This window comes from Pteropus medius, unplaced genomic scaffold (genome assembly GCF_902729225.1).
Source record: "Pteropus medius unplaced genomic scaffold, Ma_sr-lr_union100, whole genome shotgun sequence".
NCBI lineage: Eukaryota > Metazoa > Chordata > Mammalia > Chiroptera > Pteropodidae > Pteropus > Pteropus medius.
Window position 1 is genome coordinate 14977771 of NW_024349802.1, and position 22180 is coordinate 14999950.

At 46.9% G+C, this 22180-nt stretch overlaps 1 protein-coding gene across 2 annotated transcripts in view; it reads left to right on the plus strand.

The window, feature by feature from the left end:
• Positions 1–22180, plus strand: part of SH3RF2 (SH3 domain containing ring finger 2) — a 108488-nt gene that overhangs the window by 80656 nt on the left and 5652 nt on the right. Inside the window, exons 8-11 of one of the 2 annotated variants that reach the window (XM_039836450.1) lie at positions 5941–6173; positions 9340–9689; positions 11915–12223; positions 14142–20380. In XM_039836450.1, the coding sequence (XP_039692384.1) occupies positions 5941–6173; positions 9340–9689; positions 11915–12190 (859 nt within the window). In that variant the 3' untranslated portion in view covers positions 12191–12223; positions 14142–20380. Of the gene's footprint in view, positions 1–5940; positions 6174–9339; positions 9690–11914; positions 12224–14141; positions 20381–22180 lie in introns of those variants that run through there. The other variant, XM_039836449.1, reaches the window with a different exon arrangement.

Sequence of the window (22180 nt, forward strand, 5' to 3'; positions counted from 1 at the left end):
TGTCCAGTTTGGGGGACCTTCATATAGTTGGGGCACTGAGTCCGGAGGAGGGCAACAAAGATGGTGAGAAGACAGAAAACCATATCACGGGAGAAGCTGATAAACTAAGGTTGTTTAAGCTGTAGAAAGAAGGGTCAGAGAAGCCAGGAAGTAGATTTGTGCTGTGAGGGGCAGTGAACCAGCAGGTACAACTTAGAAGGTTTGGGTTCAATAAAAGGCTGAACTTTCCAATCCATAGATTTTTCCATCGGGCTGGTGACGGGGGAGGGGGGCGGTGGACCCCTTTCTAAGAAGAATACAGACAAAGTCTGGATCCCCACAGATCCAGGCTTCTATAAAAAGATGTCTTCACATGGCAGAAAGTTGGAGTAGAAGATCATAGTTATTCCCTTTGGTGGAAGGCTCTCAGGATTTGTTAAAAAGTTATAAAATCTCCAAAGGCAAATGGAGGGTGTCTGTAACTGATGCTTTAATTCATTTATTCAACAAATATTCATTCACGTGCCAGGCACCTTTCACATGCCAGTGAACAAAATACACAAAATCTCTGCCCACGGGAGCTCACATTCTAGTGGAACAGACAAAAAACAAGGTAGGTAGGCAATATATACGGTGTGTTAATGGTAAGAGCTAAGCAGAAAAATAAATTAGGAAAGGGGAATAGAATTTGTGGGTGATGATTAACATTCTAATAGGCTGGTCGGGGGTGGCCTTACTGCGAGGTAAGGAAAAGGAACGAAGGACGTGAGGAAGTGAGCCGTATGGGTCTCTGAAGAACGAGCGTTCCAGGCCAAAGGAACTGCAGGGTACCGAACAAAGGCCCTGGGGTCGGACTGTGCCTGACACGAAGGCCAACAGCATGGATTGAAGCAAGTGCGGGGGAGGCCAGTAGGAGATGAAGTCAGAATGGTAACAGGGCATCAGATCTATAGAATCTCCTAGGTCCTAGTGAGAAATTTGGCTTTAACCTTATTGCAAGGTTTGGAGCAGGAGAGCGACATGATCGAACTTATATTTTAACCGGAATCCCTCCAGTTGCTGGGTTGAGAGAAGAAACTAGAGAAGAAAAGGTAGAATCAGAGAGACGAATTAAGAGGATATTGTAATAATCCAGGGGAGAGGCGATGGTGGCTTGAACCAGGGCATCAGCCGCGGAGGGAGGCCGAGGCGATTAGAATCTGGCTGTACTGTAAAGGTAGCGACAATGGGATTTTCTGACAGATCAAATGTCTGGAGTGAAAGAGTAGCAGATTCAAGGTGAGTCTAAGTTTTTTCGCCCTGAGTCACTGGAAGATGGAGTTGCCTTTTACTGAGATGGAGGTGAAAACCAAAAGAGGAACAGGTTTTTTGTTGTTGTTTTTTGCTTTTTTTGTGGGCGGCGGGGTGGGGAGGTAGGGAGCAAAAGCTTAGTTTGCAGCAGATTAAGTCTCAGACACCTATTAGTAATCCTAGTAAAGATGTTCGTATACCAGTCTAGCATATAAGAAAGAGGTCCAGGCTGGCGTTTAAAGCCCTAACACTAGGTGATTTCATCGCGGTAGGATAAAGGTGTATTAGAGAGAACGACAGTAACCTAGGAGCTAAAATCCTCCAGGAATGAGGGAACAGATCTGGCAGGGAATGATGAGTGCAACAAGATGGTAGAGTCTGATAACATGAGCCACGGCTGGGAAGTGTGGAGGAGGGTGAGAGAATGGTCTAGAAGCAACAACGAAGAGCAAGGAGGACACCTACTCTAACTCACGAACAGTTTCTTCCGTGGGCTCTAACAGGAATTCTCCAGGGCCCTGCTGAGGACCAGGGCGTTCGCTTATACATTAGGCCTTAGCCCAAAGTCCTGGCTATGCCACAAAAGAACCATTAGCTTCAGAGTGGCTATATAATTTGCCAGCCAAACTTGATGCTTTTGAGATGAGAGAGGGACTCTCTTAATACAGCAGGTGTAAGCAGACTTTCTCGGGGAGATGAGGACGTGGGATCGCCCGAACTGGGTGCATGTAGGACTGCGTTCCCATGCATGCAAGGCTTCACGAGCTTCCCTTTCCCCCCTCCTCGGCTCTTCTCCTGCTGTGTTCTTGGGCATGCCATGAACATCTAGACCCACCCCCTCCCATAAGACTGCAGTCAGACAATGCGTGGAGTTTCAGCACCATAGATCACATTGAGTCAATCTCCCCCACCCCAGCTCACGGAAATATGAGCCTGTGTATATTGTGGTGCTACTTATGGATGGTGTTTTGCTTCTAGAGAACCAGATTTCCAAGAACAAGTCCCCATCAGAGCATATTCTCCAGAAGGCTATTAGATGACAGAGGATCAGTTCTTTCTGTGCGTGTGTGTGTGTGTGTGTGTGTGTGTTCTTTGATGCCTCCCTGATGCATAGATGATACATGTCCAGTTTATCTATCTGGGGGCAGCTCACCCTTGTTCTTAACTACCCTTTTCACTGTGGGAGGTTTAGTTCCTCTAGCTTCTTAGGGCTGAACGATGCCGTCATTTGTCAGCTGGGTTGCTACTGCTTTAAACAGGTTGTGTTAGAACTGAGTGGGTCAGACGCATGTGCAAGACTCTTTGGTTAGAACTGAGTGGGTCGGGCTACGTGTGCTTCTGCTCTTTGGCTCTGTGTGTGCGTGAGTTTCCCCCACCCTCTTTGACTTCTGTTTGCAGTGATGGCTCTGCACTGGCACCAGCCCCATCGGTGTACTGTGCAGCCTTTTATAGACAGCCAGGGCTTGAAGGTGTGAGATGCCTCCTGAACATTTGAACTTTGCTCTTATTAGCTTCATCTCCTAATCAGGGGTCCCTAACCTCCGGTGGACTGGTACTGGTTCATAGCCTGTTAGGAACCGGGCCGCACAGCAGGAGGTGAGCGGCAGGCAAGCAAGCAAAGCTTCCTCTCTATTTGCAGCCGCTCCCCAGCGCTAGCATCACTGCCTCAGCTCCACTTCAGATCATCAGGCATTAGATTCTCATAGGAGCCCCAGTGCCTAGTGCCAAAAAGGTTGGGGACCACTGTCCTAATGAACTGAGCCAGCCACAGTTTCAGGACTAACTATGGATAGACCAGAGTTGACCTAAATGCCAGGGTTTTAAGGTTTAGCAAGTGAGCCTTTTAATTACCAAGAGTAAAAGGCTTCTGTGCTATCCAAAAATCTGTGCTAGAAGGTGATGCCAACCTATCCGGCCGTGATGACCCCACCTAAATCTCTGCCCCCATGACATATTTCCCCAGATCCTGTAGACGTCCATTGGCTCAGGTCGTCCAGAACATTTGTCATGTTTTCATCCAAACCCCTTCTTAATAGCACCAACATCCATTTGGGTTTCCTCTTTCGTGAATAGTCTTGGTGGGAGGCAGAAGTTCCCTCCCTTTTCAGAGGCTTAAGAAACCAACCCATCCCCAGCCCATCAGCACAGCCAAGGGACAGGCTCAGCCAACCCGATACTCCCTGTTGGGGCTTGGAAAGAATGTGGGCAAAGCCGAAGACCAGTCATGGCAAGAACACAGGCAGCACCATGCAATCAGGCTCTTCCCACCTCAGATTCCTACTGCCTCAGATTCCCTGGGCCGCCTCCCTTCCATCCTGTTTGCAGCCCTTTCCACCCCATCCTGTCCTCCCAGTAAATGTCCTTCTGCCCAGTCAGCCAGGATATTTCTCTTTCTTGTGAACTTCACTGGACACATGCGCCCACCTGATGCCTTATGTGTGGAGGAAAGTGACACATGGGCCACCACTCATTTTTCTTTAACTTTCTACACAGAACTATATGAAAATTGTCAAGGTCCAAGCTTGCACCTTACTAGGCAGCCACTGCCAATGGTGAGCACAAAAGTGCTGCCATTTGTAACGCCCCTTGCAAACACTGGCAAGTTCTTAAGGGCTCATGTCACAGTTGGAAAAGAGGACACAGACCTACACACTCGAAACGGCACAATGGAGCAAATCAGAGGCAACACGCACTCCTTCGACTCAAGCCCAAAATGCCTTTCTGTCTCTCTGTCTAGAAAACAAGGTTCACGATGCCCACGGGTCTGGGGTGTCATGGGGATTAATTAATGTGTGCGAGCAAAGTGTTTTGATGTTAGAAGAAAGTGCCAGGTAAGTGCTGAGCTTCTTGCCAAAGGACATAGAGGGACTCTGTGTTGGACGGGAGACTGGGATTTAGGAGTTTCTGGAAGCCAGCCGAGTGCTGGGCTCAGGAAAATGAGGTCGCGCCTCAGTCTGTAAACAGTCATTCAAAGAAGAGCCTGGTGGAATAAGGCTGGCTTAGTCCTAATTAACTGTATTCTGTCCTTGCTGCTGCTGCAGCTGCTGGGAACAGTGTTGGAACCTGTCTTTCCTGTTTTCAATCCATTTTCGGTGTCTAGCACCTTAAAGCCTCTGTTCAACAAAAGACAGGCAGATGCAGACTCTCCCCCGAAAGCCAGTGCTGGGCTGTCTCTCCACTGCCCAGCCCTCATCTCTAGAATGTAGTCCGCACTCCTCCTGGTGGGCAGCCCATTCCCCTTCACTGAGCGCACCGCCAGGGACCAGAGGCAGGATGGCAGCTACGGACAAAGTCCCCTTGCCGTGAGCGTCATCTCCTGGCACATTAGCCTGTGTATGCTTCCAGGGCAGAGTTGGCTATATTACATGATACCTTACCCATCTTTGTACAACACTGGCTGGCCCTTTATTAAACTACATATCACTTTTTTAAGCAAAAGAAGGAGAAATAAGGGGAAATGCCCTAAAGAGAAATGTGGAGGCGTTGATAGGAGGGAAACCAGGAAGGAGCGCCTCTCTGTGCCGGGGCTGCGGTCAAGTTGGTTATCCCCAGGTGATTAGCCAAGGCTATTTAATCAACAGAGTGACAAGGTGATTGATGAACTGCTCAGTAGAGGCTCTGATGTTGAGGTCGAATTGGTAAAAAGGCAAGAAAGGCATGTAGAATGACTGCCATTCCCCACGGCATTCAGGGACTTGCAGGCTGGGAACAGTGGATAAGGGGTTGCTACTTTATAAAACTTTAATACTAGTTTTAAAAATCAGAGCCCAAGGCTAAAGAATTAAGGTCTCGCAGAGGCACACGTAGAGCTTACCGCTGCTCTGGTTTCTTTCTTTCAAGCAGGATGCAGGTTTTTCCCTGCTACCAAATGTGCCTGCTCTAACTAGCTAGAAGGTCGTGTAGTTCAGTAGTAAGAGCACAGATGATGTAGCTCAGTAGTAGAGCAGAGGGCCAGCCTGGACCTGAGTCCAAATCTAAAGTCTAGTAGTTGCTTAGGCAAGTAACTGTAAATCTCCATTTTTCAATCAATAAAATAGTGGCACTAATAGTAACCTACCTCAGCAGGCTGTTGTGAAGAACCCATGAGATAATGTGGGTAAAGCGCTTGGCCTTCGCCCAGCGCACCGTAAGTGCTCAGGATGTGTTAGCCAGAATGACTGGCCTCAGCGCTGAAAGCATCATGGCAGCCACTCAGCAAACATTTGTTAACAACATATGCAGAACACATCAAATAAGTCATATAAAATCTCTGCCTCCAAAGAGTTTAGAATCTAGTGGAAAAGTCACTGAATGAACAAGAACTCTCCACTGCAAAGCGCGATGAGTACATAAAAGACCTTATGCTGTGAACTCAAGGGCTGAGGGGACGTGGGGGGAGGAGTGATCAGAGCCGGAGTGAAAGATGACGTAATTCATGTCTTCTAGTTCCACCAAGGCCTCTGTGCGAGAGCAGATGCCTGTCCGTCAGCGCACTCATACCTATCACGGCATGGGAATGAGGCTGACTTAGTTAAGCCTGCATGGTTGACACTGAGCTTGTTTATAGGTAGGAAAAGGGTGGGGAATGGCCACAGGTGGTATACGGTTGGGAGCTGATAGTTTTTTAAAATAGGACTCTTGACGGACCTTTTTTTTTCTGTTTCTTCTTTTTTGAAAAATTTCCACAACCAGAAAGACATCTAGTTCTCCAGATTCCCGGAGCTCTGGTCTCTATGCCACATGGACGCTATCGACCTCCTCTGTATCCTCCCAAGGCAGCATTTCAGAAGGCGATCCCCGACAGAGCCGTCCCTTCAAGTCTGTCTTTGTGCCCACTGCCATAGTCAATCCCGTGAGGAGCACTGCCGGCCTGGGGACTTTGGGACAGGGCTCTCTTCGGAAAGGGCGGAGCAGCATGAGAAAGAGTAAGTGGTGGCAGAGAGGTATGTGCCTAGAACTAAGTGAGGGGGTATCTGACCCAGGGTAGACAGTACCTTCTGCAGAAACAAGGATCGTGGCTTTGGAGCAAGCCTCTCTGTGAAGGGTGCTTTATGATTCACAAATACTGAGTTGTTTTTTTTGGATGAAGCCAGACCGACTCAAGGTCACTGCCCTCTGGTCACTTCACACATATGTGTTGGTTGACTGGGATTATGGCAGTGCTGGGTGCCAACATATAATTAGAACACAGCCAAGACGATGTTGGTTCTTATTAGGACAGAACGAAGCACTTGCTGGATAGTGCTTCTCAAACTGTGCTCCACGGAACCCCTCAGGAGTGTCGAAAGGGAAACAAGGGGAGAATGAGGGGAAGGAAGAAAAGCTTAAGAAGTCAGTGCTAAGAGCCCCTGAATCCCACTTTGTTATTTAACTAATACGTGCACGAGGTAAATATATATAGAATTATAAACTTATATCTATCTATACTTATTTATTCATTTACCTCAGTCCCAAATTCTCTTCCATGTTCTTATCTACCTTGTAATCCTACTCACTGCACTGTTCAGCACTTTGCTTTTATTTTAACCTATATAACATCTGCGTGCACACCCGGCAGTAATATAGATCTTTCCTCTTAAAACCTATGCTTTTATCTCCCAACACATTGAACATCTACATAAGATTTCATTTTCAGAGGTTTTAAAAGTGTTTGAAACCCACTGTTCCACAAAACATCAAGGTCCCGTATTCACACACCTCTCCAGAAGACAATGAGCCAAGCAAAGTAAATTTGATTTATTCCACGTCCCCTGAGTTAAACGGGGCTCTGCTATCTTAAAAAATGATTAAATGTAATATGACTAGTCAGAGCAAAAGAGTAACCCGTGAGACAATATGCCGCCCAGGAAAACGTCCCAAGAAAATTCAATCTCTCTCCTAGTGATTTCATCTGATCTCCTGCTTGACCTCAGTCCCACTGTCCTTGCCTCTCGATTCTACCCAGCTGTCCTCCCTCCTTTACCCTCTGGTACCTTCCTCCGTCTCCTCCCCACACACGCAAAATATTAATCCCACCATAACGGCCTTGAGCAAGTTACTGACCTCTTCAGTCTTCAGTTTTTCTCATTTGTAAAATGGAAATAAAAATAGTACCAACTTCATCAGAGTTATTGTATGATTTTAATAGAATAACCCATCTAAGACTGATGACACAGCTCCTGGCACCTAAGCTCTTGAGAAATATTAGCTATTTTTATACGATTATTATTTTATCAATATTACCGTTGTACTACAACTAAGCAGATCATCTTTGCTCCGTCCCAAGTGTGAACTCACTTAGACTCAGTCTAGACCACTTACCAGTGCAGAGAAGGACACCCACGGGCAAACACTCCCCATTCTTTCACACACTCCCTCCCCACCTTCACGTAGATCACGATCAGTTTGGAGCTTTGACTGCTGCGTTGCATGCACATGTAATAAGAAAGCATTAGCTCTCTTGGAAATTAGGAACCAACAAAATAAATAGATAAGGCATGAAACCAATTTTTCACACGATTCCGGGAACCTGAGGCCATGTCCGCCCAGGGCTGCTTTGACTTTCCCAGATCCCGGAGGCTTTCTGTCTCTCCCTTCTCCCAAGGTGAGGCTGCTCAAGCTATCAATCTCCCCAAAGCGAAGAGAAATGACAGCAGAATTGACTGTGCGCACCTCACAGGGCTGACAGTGGAAAAATAAATGTCTACATTGAAAGGTCAGACTTGTGTACGTGGCAACTGGCTTGCTTGCCGCCGCTGAGAACACCGACTATGTTTAGTGAGCATTCTGCTTTTCATGTTCACATCCGGCTTGATGAAGAGTCGCAATGCAGAACACGGCCTTGGCTCCGGCCCTCTATGCTGCACACAAATAACTGATTCACACACGTGTTCGTAGAGTGTCGCGAACGACTAACGTTTCTGACTGGACGTCACCTATGGCTCTCTAAACACTGGGAGGAGACCTTTATGGAGAAACGGCCGCAATGCTTCTCCTCCCTCCCCGCAGAGTGCAGTGAACTCCCAATTACTTACAGGACATACGCTCAAGGGATGGGGATCTCCTGTCTCCAGAGAATTTGAGGGGAAGGAATGGCTTCCTTTTACTGAGGGGGGATCATCTCAATTACTCCCTCCCCCTAAAAAAGAATAAGTGCAGGGAAGAGGCAAAAGCAAACTCCCGGACCTTGCATTTTTAAGGTTCACTATCCTTTGCCCACAAATAATGATATCTAACAAACACGGGCCATTTATTCGGTTCCAGGCACCGTCCTAACCCTTTGCACACATTGTAAAACGTAGTCCTCACTCCAGCCTTATGTGGTGCTGTTATTAGCTCCGGTTTACAAATGAGGAGACTGAGGCCCAGGTTGGTAATGTGGCTGACTTGTCCCGGCTCCCTGGGAGTAGATCTGATTCCAGAGACTGTGTCATGGGACTTTGCAAGGCTCATCCGCACACAGCCCTAACTCTAGAAGAGCCTTTGCAACTTTGCTTCCATCTGGTGTCACGTTTCCCTAGCACACACACTCTCTTAATATCCCACTCACTCTTCTCCCTGCAGCCCGCGACCAAAGCAGTCCCACCACCATACCTAAAGCTTCTGTCAGAATATTCTTCGAGTAGCCGGTCAGCATCCTCTCCCCTCCCTCCCTCCGTCTCATCCCTCTCACTTGGACTCTCAATTTCTGTTTTCTGTCTCTTTCTTTCTGTCTGTCTGTTTTTCCCTCTTTGGGCTGCATGCCTCTATGTTTCTCACTGTGAAACCATCTCTAGGTCTGTCTTCTTCACTTTCCATCTTAAAGATCTGGAGGGAGAGAGAAGGAGAGAAAGAGAGAGAGGAGAGAGAGTACAAAGGGAAGTAACATACCTTCTGACACCGCCCCACGCCCGCCGCAACATTCAGCCAGCCACTTATTTGCTGCCAGCATCAGCAAACAGCGCTAAAAAAAGAATAAGGTCACCTTTGAAAGACCCTGAGAGAATGTCAGCATAGTCAAATTGGGAAAGCTCTTAACTATTCTGGGATATCAGGACACGTGGCTAACCCAGCCCAATCTAACCTGCCGGCAGCCACCCCCATTGCTGATATGTCTGTCGTATAATTCCCCAGATGGATCCCTGCAGAGACCCGTCCAGTCAGGGATCCCCACCCTTGTGGTGGGCTCCCTCCGACGCAGCCCCACCATGGTCGTACGGCCTCAGCAGTTCCAGTTTCACCAGCCACTGGGGGTCCCCTCGACAGCGATGGCAGAGATGGGACCCAAGCCCACTCCCACTGGGGAGCCTGCCCTCACGTGCGTCAGCAGGGGCAGCGACACCAGGATCCACTCGGCAGCCAGTTCCATCATCATGGAAGGCAAGGAAATCCCCATCAAGAGTGAGCCTCTACCCAAACCACCTGCATCTGCCCCACCATCAATCCTAGTGAAACCAGAAAACTCAAGAAATGGCAGCGAAAAGGTAGGAACGAGGTGACCTTAGCGGGGCATGACTCTTTAGACCCCTAACATGACCCAGTGTCCCAGCTCTTGAGATTTTAGTATTAGTGGCCAAGAAATCAGAATTACAGCCTCTAAGGGATCCTCAAACCCTCACCAGGTGAGTTACCGAGCTTCCTTTCGTACTTTCTGAATATTTCATAGTCCTTCCTTCGAGGCCTTGAGGTAGCTTGGAAAAAACATGGCTTTGGCATCAGACAGATTTTGATTTGAATTCCAGCTCTGCTGCTTACTAGCTGGTAACTGGCCAAAACATTTCACCTTTCTGAGACTTCTTGTTTTGCCTAATCTGTAAGCATAGTAACCACCTCATAAGATCAGGTTGGAGATTGAATGAGAGATGTGTATAGCATTTCATAGGGCTTGATACATAATTGTTCGTGGTATAGAAGAGGCAACTGAGATACAGAATTTAAGTGATTAATGAAGGTCACACTGAATCATAACAGCTCCAACAACTAGCTGCTATTGTAACCTCCATAGCAGAGGTCAGATCTGTTCACTTCTACTCCAGGGATTTTCTCACTAGAAGACATAGGAGGAGTAAAAGGCTTATGTTCTCAATAATATCCTTAAAATAGGAGGGATGGTGGGATGGAGGAGGTGACATCACGAAATTAGGCGATACGTATCATCTTCTAGTTTATTGACTATGACATCACCACCACCACCACCTCCATCCCATCACCCATTTTGCCTTCACTGGAAGATGATGTGGTTTCCTTCTCTTAGTTAAGCACTGACCGAATGCTCACGCCCTGGCAAGCACTGTGCTGAGTATTTCACGTGTTCTCTCTCATTTAATCCACACACAGCCCTCTGAATTAGGTAGTATCATCATCATCATCACCATCATCATCCTCATTTTAAAATGAGGAAATGGAGGCTTAAAGAGTTAAAGTACATCACCCAAAGGCGACACAGCTGACACACATAAGTGCCCAGAGTAGAATCCAGATCGAATACAAAAACTCATGCTCTTAACGCTAAGCTATAAGCCTGCAGAGAAAGACGTTTAGAAAAAAATATAAATATAAATGTTGGGAGTTTTTTTTCTGAGTTATATTTTCAAATGATTCATAGTTTTCCAGGCCCCAGTTGCCCATTACCCCAAGCTATTAGATACAGCCCTCAAACTGTAAGTGTTTAATAAGTGTCTGAACCTCTGCTGGATGTGGCAAAGGTCAGAGTATGAAGAAACTGGATATTCAGTGGGGTCACTAGGATCTAATTTCATGGGGAAAAGAAATCATTCTTTAGCAGTACCACAGAACACTTCATTAATCCCTAAGAGAGGGATCGACCAAAGCAAATACCTATCAGTACCAGCAGATATGTAACAGGCTAGAGAGGTGAAGGGAAAGAGGGGGTTGGCTTGTGCAAACAGGAGACCGTGCCTTCCCTACAAAGGGGGAACTGTTAATCAGTTCCAGCCAGTTGTCCCCAAAATGGGGCATGGGGTCCAGTGTGCCAGAGCTTTGATTTTTTTAAAAGACATATGAAATACTGAATTTTATATGTAATCTCCCAATTTGTATGTGTTGGCAACTAAATCAAACTCTCAAACATTCTGCAGACTAAATTCAGCCTGCATGTGTCCAGTTTGCAAATTCCGCTTGGAGGACTTCTAAAGCCATTTTAGACATCGCTAGATGGAGTCAGCTGGGGAGGCCTCAAGGAAGTGGCGTGCCTTGGGATAGGCCTCAGTGGTGGGAGGAGAGGAGAAAGGGAAGGCCAACTTCTTATACTTTCTAGAATAGAGCATACCGTCTCGCCTCAGGCCCTTTCCTCAGGTAGGTGGTTGCCTACCCTTTTTCTCCGAGATAATTCTTAATCTGTTCTTCAATTCTCAATTTAAATAGCTCTGCCTCTAGGAAGCCTTCCCTGACTAGCACTATTCCAACCTCAGTTCGATACTCCTCTATTCCCTTAGCACCTTATACTTCCCCCTTCGTGGCGCTAGTTATAATTGTCTATTTGTCTATTTGTTCACTATTGGATTCACAGCACCTAACGGAGTGAGTGATTCGTAGTAGACACTTGGAGACACAAGTATTTCCTGAATAACATGTAAATGAGGCTTTAACATGTAGCGGCAAGTGTAGAGAAACAGCATGGACCAAGTCCCAGGGGAAGATGGCACATGTCTGCCACCTCACCGATGTCCCTTTGCTTTCTCTCTTGCAGCAAGTCAAAACCGTGAGATTTCAAAATTATAGCCCTCCTCCCTCCAAACACAGCACCTCCCATCCCGCCTCCGGAAAGCCCGAACAGCCAGCCACCCCTAAGGGATCCCAGCCTGAAGCAGCGCCCTTGGGCCCAGAGATGACCATCCTATTCGCCCACCGAAGCGGCTGCCATTCTGGACAGCAGACAGAGCTCCGGAGGAAGTCAACTTTTGGCAAGACCACGACCCCAGCGTCCACTGCCTCAGCCACACAGACCGTGTTTCCCAGCAAATGAATCTACGAGTGGCTTTTCCTAGACCCCAAAGAGGTGAATTGCATTTAAATACAGTCTGCCCCCTCTGAGGGTGGTGTCCTGCCATTCTTAGGGTACTTGAGCCTGGGTCCTTGTTCTGCCCATTTTACCTCCAGGAAAGGAGAGATGGGAGCAGGGACCCCTGACCTGGGCGGGAGGACAGACTGGGTGGCCTTCCAAAATCATGACCCAGTGCAGCAAGGCCCAAGGAGTGGGAGGCCATCCTGCCCACTTCATTCCCCAGCCTGGGTGTATGGCCTCTTGTCCCCTGTGTTCTGCGTAGAATTTCCACGGTGTCCTAGAAGGGGCCTCGTCACAGGGTATCGCAATGGTGGAAATGTTGGCATGCTTCTTTGACCTTGTAATGTTCCCGACAAGCATTAGAGCAGCTCTGTCATGTGGCTACGGATAGGGTCCTGTATGGTATTACAAACAATACTTCCTAGCTCTGTAGTCTGACTTCCCCAAGAGAATATAGCGTTACAAAGTTAAAAATACCTTTGTAAGGTGTTTGAGTCCAGATAGATATTCTGTTTGCATTACAACATTCTTTACTTTCTCTGATTTCTTCTCATTTGGGGCGGACTAGCTTTTTCACAGGGCGGACGGATAAGGCAGCGATGTCAGTGGTAAGATGACGGCCCACGGCGGGGGTGAGGGTACTTCCTTGAGGAAAGCTGCTCTCGAAGGGACTGGACGAAGAAGGTTGGAGAGGAAAAGGGGGCGAATGAGGAAGAGAAGAGGGAAGGTAAAGGAAACAGGGAAGAGAGAGTGGGAAGGTGATAAGAGGGGGAGAGAAAGAAGTAGAATTGGGGGAAAATATCAGGGAAGAAGATTCAAGAGGCTTGGAGAGTGGCCTCGACATTTCTGACAGGTGGGGAAAGAAGGACAGAGTCTGCAGAATGAGGCCACCCCACTAAGATGCGGCCAAAGCGAGTGGGAACGGCCAGGCAGAGCCTTGTAAACAGGGGTGAGAGGGCCTCCCAGAGAGTGGAGGCGATGCTGTAAGACAGCCTGTCAGTTCCCATTAAACTCAATTGTTACGATTTAACACATTGCTTGCCTGTCAACGTGGGCGCTGTAATGCACAAATGCCGTTTGCTACTAAGGCTGGTGCCATTAAAAAAAAAAGGCAGGTCTAATTAGATCTTTCCCTTTCTTGAAGATTTCCCAGTTCTTCAAGATCCTGAGATTAAAAAAAAAAAAGTATCCTTATATACCCACCCACCCAGTTGGCAAAGTGAGTTGTCCACAGACTTTTCCAGACCTTAATAAGACAAAACAAAACTGTAATCCTGCCAAGGAATACTGCATATATAACAGAACTTTGGGGCTGGCAGAACTAACGTGGTTACACGTTCTAGTGTTCCCGTGAGCTATTGACCCATGTCTACTCCACAAAATCTACGTGCCCAGCTCCACGCCAAATAATCCACATGGAGAAACGGAGAAAAGTGACAAGGACAGGGAGTCATGGTATAATTTGTCAAATATGAGTACTTACACCTCCTCTGTACCCAAAAAAAGAACCCTTGATAAGTTTGGCAATGAGCTTAGCAATCTACTCTACATCCAGAGTGGCAGGTCTATGACGTGACCTGCCAACTCAGTAGCAATGGAGCCAGTTAATTTTTAACCATTGGGGGCGACTAGCAGGTCATTTGGGTATAATAGAGACACAATCCACGCCTTCCAAATGAAACAGAATATTCTTCCCACTGTCCACTATCTCCATAGGGTTCCCCCTCTGAGCACTGCGAACAGTTTCAAAGGCTGGCCGCCCCCGCTCTGCCCAGCCTCTTCGCCCGTGCCCAACCTCAGACCAAACCCCATCTCTGTGCAGTCTCCTGAGGATCCGAAAGGGGCAGGAGGGTGTGTTTTCCAAGTGAAAGTTGAACTCACTGGCACCTCCAATCATTTATTCCACCAACAGGTTTCAGACATTTGTGTGCCAGGCATCGCAACGAGGATGACAGACATATCCTCTCCTATAATTTCCACCATAACCTTACATGACAGGTATAATTGTCCCCATTGGAGAGCCCAGGAAACGGAGGCTTGAAGACTAACCAGGGATAGTGGCCGAACCAGTTTGATCGCTGCCCACACCCCCGAGTTCAAGCTGTCCCACTGCAGAGCCCAACTTGGGACCATGCTGTGTGAACCGAGAGACCACCCTTGACTTTGGGACCCTGACTTCAGACTGCGGAGAGATGGCATAGTGCAGTGTTTACAAACGCAGACTCTGCTGCACACAGACTGGGTTCAAGACCTCATTTACCGCTTGCTAGTCGTGTGATGCAGGGCAAGTCACTTAACCTCTCTGAGCCTTGTTTTCTTAAATGGGAAGAATAATAGTGCCAACCTCAGTAGGATTAACCGAGATATCATAAGGCGACTTAAACCATGCCGGCACATGGTGAACACGTAACAAACATTAGACTTGAATGTTTTTAAGGAAGCAAGCTATTGAAATTCCAGGTGAGAATGTCTAAACTAAGGGCATGCCCACAACTGTGGTGCCACAAGGAGGCCAACATAGCCTAGTCATGGAGATCAGAGCATAGACTAAGCTGAGTCCCGAAGGACAAGTATGAGTCAGATAGACAAAGGGGTGGGAGAAAGGGTGTCCCAAGCAGGGGAAGAAGCATTTGGTTGCTAGGTTTAAATGTAGCAATCAGCCAAGTTCTCTTAGAGGAGTCCACTCCTTCGTGGAACATTCCAGGGATCCCAGCTAGAACCCTAGCACCTCACGTCCAAAGCCAAATATTCCATCCTCTGAGAGCTCCGTCCACTCAGCCAAGGCTCAGGAGTCCCTAGGAAGGGCACCCCTTCTCCCTGAGATCAGATTCTGAGAGCCATACTTGAGGACACCCTCTCCGTAAGCAGCATTAAGACCCCCACTTAGAGCTAGTCTCCTCTCCTCTACCTTTCACCATCTCATAAACAGGGCTTTTGGAGCCAGAAAAGTTTAAAGCAATGCCCTACCGGTGACTCGGTGAGGGGCAGGACACAGTACGTGGCTCTGTGACTTCCAATTTCTCTTGAAAATTCAGAAGGTCTGTTCACAGCAGGCCTGCCCTCCTGAGCAGCAGCAAACCAGGGGAAGTAGGGTCTGGGTCAAGGCCGCTCCAGTTAAATGGATATACACTCTTCAATTTGCCTTGCCCCCACCGGCCTTCTTTGCTCAGTCACATGAGCTGCACCTGACTTGGGCATGTTCCCCTAGAGACCATGTACTGACTCTCCAAGTCATCATAAACCCCTTCCGGGTTAGAGCTTGGTCCTTAGAGACCAGCTGCTCCAGGGCATTCAGGTCTCATGAGCGTAGTGGGCTGCACCTGGGCCCCAGAGAGTGTCGTTCAGTGGAAACGTTTGAGGTGAGAACTGGACATCTGTGTTTTCTACCAGCAGCTCCCCAAGTGACTCTGATGCAATTAAAGTATGAGAATTGAATCTGCCTTTCTCATATTTTATAGCAGAGCTAACATTCAGCGGGAGTATGGCCACACTGGCTATTAATATATTGAAATAGGCCCGTGGTGATAGGTTAATAGTGGCTGCTCTGATCTCCCAAAGCCTCTCCCCACTCCTGCACCCTGGCCCGTCCTCCAGGTCTCTCCCCATTGCTCTGCCATCCAACAGCCAAATGGCTAAGGCCAGGTGCAGCTGAGGCTTCCGGCAGTAAAGCCCTTCTTCACTCTGATTGGCTAGTGCCTACGCCATATTGGTTGTTAAATATCTTGACAGTTATCCTACTATACAGAATAAGGCCCAGAGAGGTCACTAAGAGGCTGAGAGCACTGCTGTCAAGCCCAGCAATCTTCCCAACCCCCACACTGGCCACTCTCCTTGACGGTCACCTTCACGAGGCATGAGCAGTGTGCCCTTCAGCTTTTCAGCTCCTCTGGCCTTCGTTTGGCAGATATGTAAGTCATTCGTTTCAACAAGATGAGCAGGAATTCATCCTTCTCCTCTCACTGCCTCTGTCCACAAAGGACAGCCCCACAGCATTCGGCCTCCCTCCCCCGAAAGAGAGCAGCTGTGGCAGACAGAATAGCGAAATCCTACCAAGTCTCTCCAGCTGAGGGCAAGTGCTTAGCAAGCTGGGCTGCCCCGGGACCAGCAGCTGCTGCCATTGATGCTTCTCCTGTTTACATCTTGCGAGTAAAGTTCTCCCTTTGGCTAAGAGAAGGGAGTGATAGACTTCCAGCAATCTCTCAGGTGACCATGAAATATAGTCACTTAGGGAATGTGTGCATCAGGCAGGATCAAACCAGAGGAGTTAATTCCAAAGACCCTTGCAGCAGGTTGGTGTCATTGAGAATAAATCTCGCAAGGGCATTTTGCTTGGAATAGAGCAATGTTAAATGATCAAGCCATCTGTTTGCCAGGCCATAGCATTGCGTCCTAGGCCAGAGCAGAAATGAAATGTCCAGGAAGCTCTCTTGCTTACTGACCTACACTTTAACATAGAATGCAGCAGAAGTGGGATCAATGACAGGGTTGAGGGGCATGGAACAGCATTACAGATTCACCCGTTTGTCCATTCGTTCATTCCATAACAGTTACCCATCGCCCACACTGGACCAGGCTCTGGGAGAAGCGATGGGGATTCAGTGGTTAATAGGATAGGTAAAATATGTACGGCCCTCACAGAATGTTGTTTCTTACAAATTTTTTCTGGATTTGGGGATTCTTCTCTGCTTTTCTCCCTTTTTAAATTGTATATGTATTTTTTTATAAAACAAATAACCATATACCTACCACCTAGCTTTTTTAAAAAAAATATTATCAATACCATTGAAGCCTGCTGTGTGCTTCTCCTAATCTCATCCTTTCTTCCCGTCCTCCCCCTTCCCTCCTAACCACTATTCTGCTTATCATTCCCTCCTAACCACTATTCTGAACTCCATGCTTATCATTCCTTTGTAAATTTCCCATACATGTACCATATGGGATCTTCAGTACAGCTCACGGAGGTCCTCAGTAAACACTAGTTACAGCAAATATTGCAACCTGAGGCCCTAGATACCCTGCTTGAATATTGGAACTCCCATCTGGCTTTTGTCACTGGTATTCTGAGGCTTTGATTCATTGCTGGGAGTTGAGATTTTGATGCACCAGCATGTCTGGTTTTGAGAAGTTCTAGTTTAGAGGGATTTTTACAAGAATTCTTGCAAATACAGCTGTTTGAGAAGATTTTGTTGCTCCTGAATAGGGAAAATATAGGTTGTGGCTGTGCCCAAACTGTTTGAGTAGAGGACTTTCCAGGCAGCCCTCCTCTGGGCCTCGTCTGGGGCTTCTGGGTAGCTGACTGCAGACGCAGGAGCAGATGCAGCTCTACAGAATCGGAAACTAAAACAGATCTTGCCACCGCCACCGCCGCCGCTGCTGCTGCCAAATTCTCATAAAAACCTTGCGAGGTATGCAGGAAAAAGCTATTTTTGTCCCCAGACTACAGATCAAAAGACTGAGACTCAGAATGTTTCAGTGCCTTGCTTAAGGTCATATAATTCGTTTGAGATGGAAGGGAGACTGGAAAAAAAAATCTCAGACTCTATCCAGCAATAATTGCTACCATTTACTGAGCACCTACTACGTGCCATGCACTTTACATACATCATGCCATCAAATCCTATGAGAGGAAGTACTGCTGTTGTCCCGTTGTAGAGGTGAGAATTAAGGATCAGAAGTCAAATGACAGGACCAAGGCAACAAGGACTAGAACTCACGACTCTAAGCCCAAACCTTAATCTTAACTCATCACATCCGTCTTCTTTAATAGCAACTATAAACTCATAACATGGTTGAGGTTGGAGAGGATAGACAAATGGGCATGTATCACTGAGATCAGGGGGAGGAGGATGGAGACAGGAGTGGTGGGATGGATTAACTTAGAGGATCAAACCCTCCCAGAGAAAAACTACAAGGGTCTTGTCATCCGAGAAGCAGGGTTAGGAAGGAAGAGTGTCCTACACAGAGAACTCCAAAGAGCAAATCTATCCCCACTACAAGGGCGGCCAGACCCAGCCAGGCAAATTGAAAAAGAACCAAAGGTTACAATGAGGTTCTGGGTCATTGACGTCAAAACACAGTGATCGTATTGCATCCCCTAGATTTCTCCCTCTTCATGAGTTTATTTCTGGTTTTGCTTGTCCTCACTCTAAATGATACAGAGCAGAAAAAGAGAGAGATGTTTTCCGAAATGACCCCCACTTTCATCTTCTCTGTAGGAGCAAGAGGGCTCAAGAGCTGACATTTTCCAGTGTTCCATACTGGTATTTATCCAAAGTTCAAAAGCAATTGTTTAGGGCGATAAATACATACAAACAGATGCAAGCTAGTTATGCAAATAGGATCACTGCTGGATGGACAAGAGCTGCAGCGTGGTAAGGACTAAAAGGATGCCAGCTAAGACCCAGGGAAAATGGCAAAAGGCATTCGCAAAGGCCATTTTGTGTGTCCTCAGTTAATGCTGTTGGAGTAAGTGCTAGCTTGACCAACTGACTTGATGAAGGCCATTTGCAATGTCAAAGTTTGACTGCTGTAGAGTTTGATGTGTCCTGGAGGCCAGAACTATCCTAATGTCCTTCCAATGAAAGCAATGACTCCCTGGGCCATCCAAGAGGATGGTGAGAGCTATTTTCATTCAGGAGACCTTCACAAATAAGCAAAAGGAAGCTTGAATGAAAGCAAAAATGCCTGGAGGACTAAAGAGGAATTCAAATAAATATCACCTTCAAAAGCCTGTATCCAGATTCCTAACCCCATCCCCAGTTCCTTGGGGAGATGTTTTACATCTCTGTCAAGGAGAGAGCTAGAGAACCGCATTGCGTGAAGAGGACCTGTCAGTCACAGCTCGAGAGAGATAGCACCAGCCTCCACAACAAGGAACAGAGCAGTCAGTCAGAAGGGGCAACACTGTTTGGAAAGGAAGGCCAATTTAGATATCAGAACCACATTTCCAAAAATTCCATTTGCATATTCTATTTATGAGCTGAATTCTTTTTTAAGCTTGTTTTCAGATGTTGGCAAATTTGAGAGCGTAGGCCTCCGTCATGGAGGCCTCCAACAAAGGACTAGATTTTAAAGTATCAGTCAACAAGGGTTGCGGGGTAGCTACACAAGCTATATTCCCAATCCACCAGAACTTTACAAGCTACAGAGAAGCAATGTAATATAATTGCTAGGATGATGGGTTTGGGAACCAAATCATCTGTGTTTTATGTCCCTGTTTTGTCACTTAGTAGTTACGTTCCCTTTGGCAAGTAACTAAAGAAATCTGAGAAAGTTACAACACCTCCCTAGTCCTGTTTTCTCGTCTGCAAAATGGGGATTGGAATCTTCGCCTGATAGAGTTCTCAACAGGATTAAACGAGATCAGCTCTGATGGTGGTATTGGGTGCATTGAAGTATTCAATAAATGGTGGCTATTACCAATAAATGGATATGGAGGTACAATTCAAAAACAACATACGCTAAAGAGCTAGGCTCTACCGTGCAGGCAGACGTGAGAGAGGAGAAACGAGGGAGTGTTTTGGTTGTCGGGAGGGCTTCACTGAGGAGCAACAGATTCAGAAGCTGGTAGCGTGGAGAAATGTTATGTGGAGAGGAAAGTACCTGGGTTCTGGGACCACATGTCCCTGAGTTCAAATCTTGGCCCCGCCACTTGTTGGCTGCCTGACCTAACCTCCCTGAGACTTCGTTTCCTCGTCTGAAGAGTGGAACCGAGAAGAGGCACTTCATAAGGGCGTTGGGAAGATTAAGGGAGACAGGTAGGTCAGATGCCTGTGTGCAGAAGGGACCCTAGAAGTGGTGGCTGCTGGAGGAGGAGTTTGCAGGCATGACAAAGGCTTGAAAGCACAAGAGCAGGAGAAATGCTAACTACAAGAACAAGGCGTTATTCGCGGCCATACATTAGATGTGTACTAAGTGCCAGGTACTGAGCTAAGTCCGTAGAGGGGCAGTTGCCGTGAGACAGGTGACTGGATTCAAATTCAGGCTCCGCGTTTCCTCCATATCACCATGGGCAAGTCATTTACCCTCCCTAACCTCCAGTTCCCTCGCCTATAAAATGTAGATACTAATTATGCTCTCCTTGTGGGCTCTGGTGGGGATTAAATGAGAAAATGTGCATAATAAAGTCATTAGCACAATGCCCAGCACATAGAAATTGCTCTGTGGTGTTATTATTTACATGCATTTTCTCTAATCCTCATAGCAACCCACGAGTTAAGTGTTATTGTCCCCTATTTATAGATCAAACAGCTGAGGCTCAGAGGATCAATCACTTGTCTAAGGTCACAGTGAGGAAGCAGTGGGGCCAGCTCTGAAATCACTTCACCTTTCAGATACGCCGGTAAATGGCACCAGGGTTGAGGCATTATGACAATTATTTTTAAATGCATCCTATGCCATAACCCTCATCTTGTCTTCTGATTGTCCCCGCCACCTCGCCTCATCTGTTGAAGATTTAAGGTTTAGGGCTGTCTGTGACCCTGAATGCAGCCCATAAGCCCATCGGCACTGCTCCTCTGGGGACTTGCAGCTTCACAATGTTGGCAGTGGTTATGAAACGTCCATTCTTATTTGCAAATAGGCCTGACACAGATATGCTTCCAGCTGGCCGGTGATTTCAATAACAACCCCGCCTCCTTGGGGCCAATTAACAGAAATTAAATGTCCCTGGCACACTTTGTAATTCAGAAAATGCATGTGCTGATTAGTCAAACCCCTGCTGGACATGTCATTATGACCAAGGGGCTCCAGGCCAACGTCCTAGCTCTCACTCTATCTCCTTTTAGAGTCACAGAATGTTTTGTTCCTGGGTAGAAATCAATGTCACCTCATTCGGTTTCATTACACAAACATTGATTGAGCATCTACTGTGTGCCAAGTTTCGTTCCACACAGTTGGGGTACAGCAGTGAACCATGCAAGTAAGTTTCCTGCCTTCTTGAAAGGGAGTAAAAGGTAAACAATTAGACACAGAACTTCTATACGATGGATGTTATGAAGGAAACAAAGTGAAGCGACAGGGGTATGAGCTACATTAGGTAGGGTGGCCAGGAAGGTTTCTCCAAGGAGGTGACATATGAACTGAGATTTGAAGACTAAGCAGGAACCAGTCAGACAGTGCGGCAAGGCGGACAAGAACAAGCTCAGCATGCCCAGGAAATTCATTCATTAAGCACGCATTTCTCATGCAATCAATATGTGTTGAATGAACAAGCAGAGAATAGAAGAATCCATTTTCCTGCCAAGAAGGGCCTTCATAGGAAGGATGACTTATGGGAGATGCCATAAGCAGAGGCAAGTTCTTTCCCTTTTCTCCAGCCCCATTCCCCGTCTCTAAGGCTGGCTCGGGCACTAGCAGTCCAGGGCTGTAGGACCTTAAGCACTGACCTCACAAAGGGTCTGGCCCTCGTGGCTCTTTGAAGCAACAACTACACAGCCAGCAACAAGCAATCTGTCCGTTTTTAAGCAGTCAAAATGGTTGTTTAGAATTGCGTGGACAAGACATGAAATGACATCTTTGTTATCATTAGGATATAGTTATTGAATTTCCATACCCGCTTGCTCATTCCGAAAATGTGTATTATTAATTGCGAGTCTCCCTATCCCTTCCACACTCCTCCCCTTCCCCCCATCTTTTTCTAGCACAGTGATTAAGAGCCCAGACTGTAGAATTAGAACACTTGAGTTGTATTTCAGGTGCGACTCACTGTGTGACTTGGACAAGTCACTTCACTTCTCTGAGTCCCAATTTTCTCATCTATATAATGGGAATAATAATAGAGACCATCTCACAATAACCACATAAAATAAATACTGAGCTATTATTATCCTCATTTTGCAGATTAGGATGTAAGGCTTTAAGAACTCAATTTACAAAACCGAGACTTAGGTTTTTAAGACAAAATAAACTCTAATAACGAATGTGACAATGAACTAGTTTAGTGATCTGTAT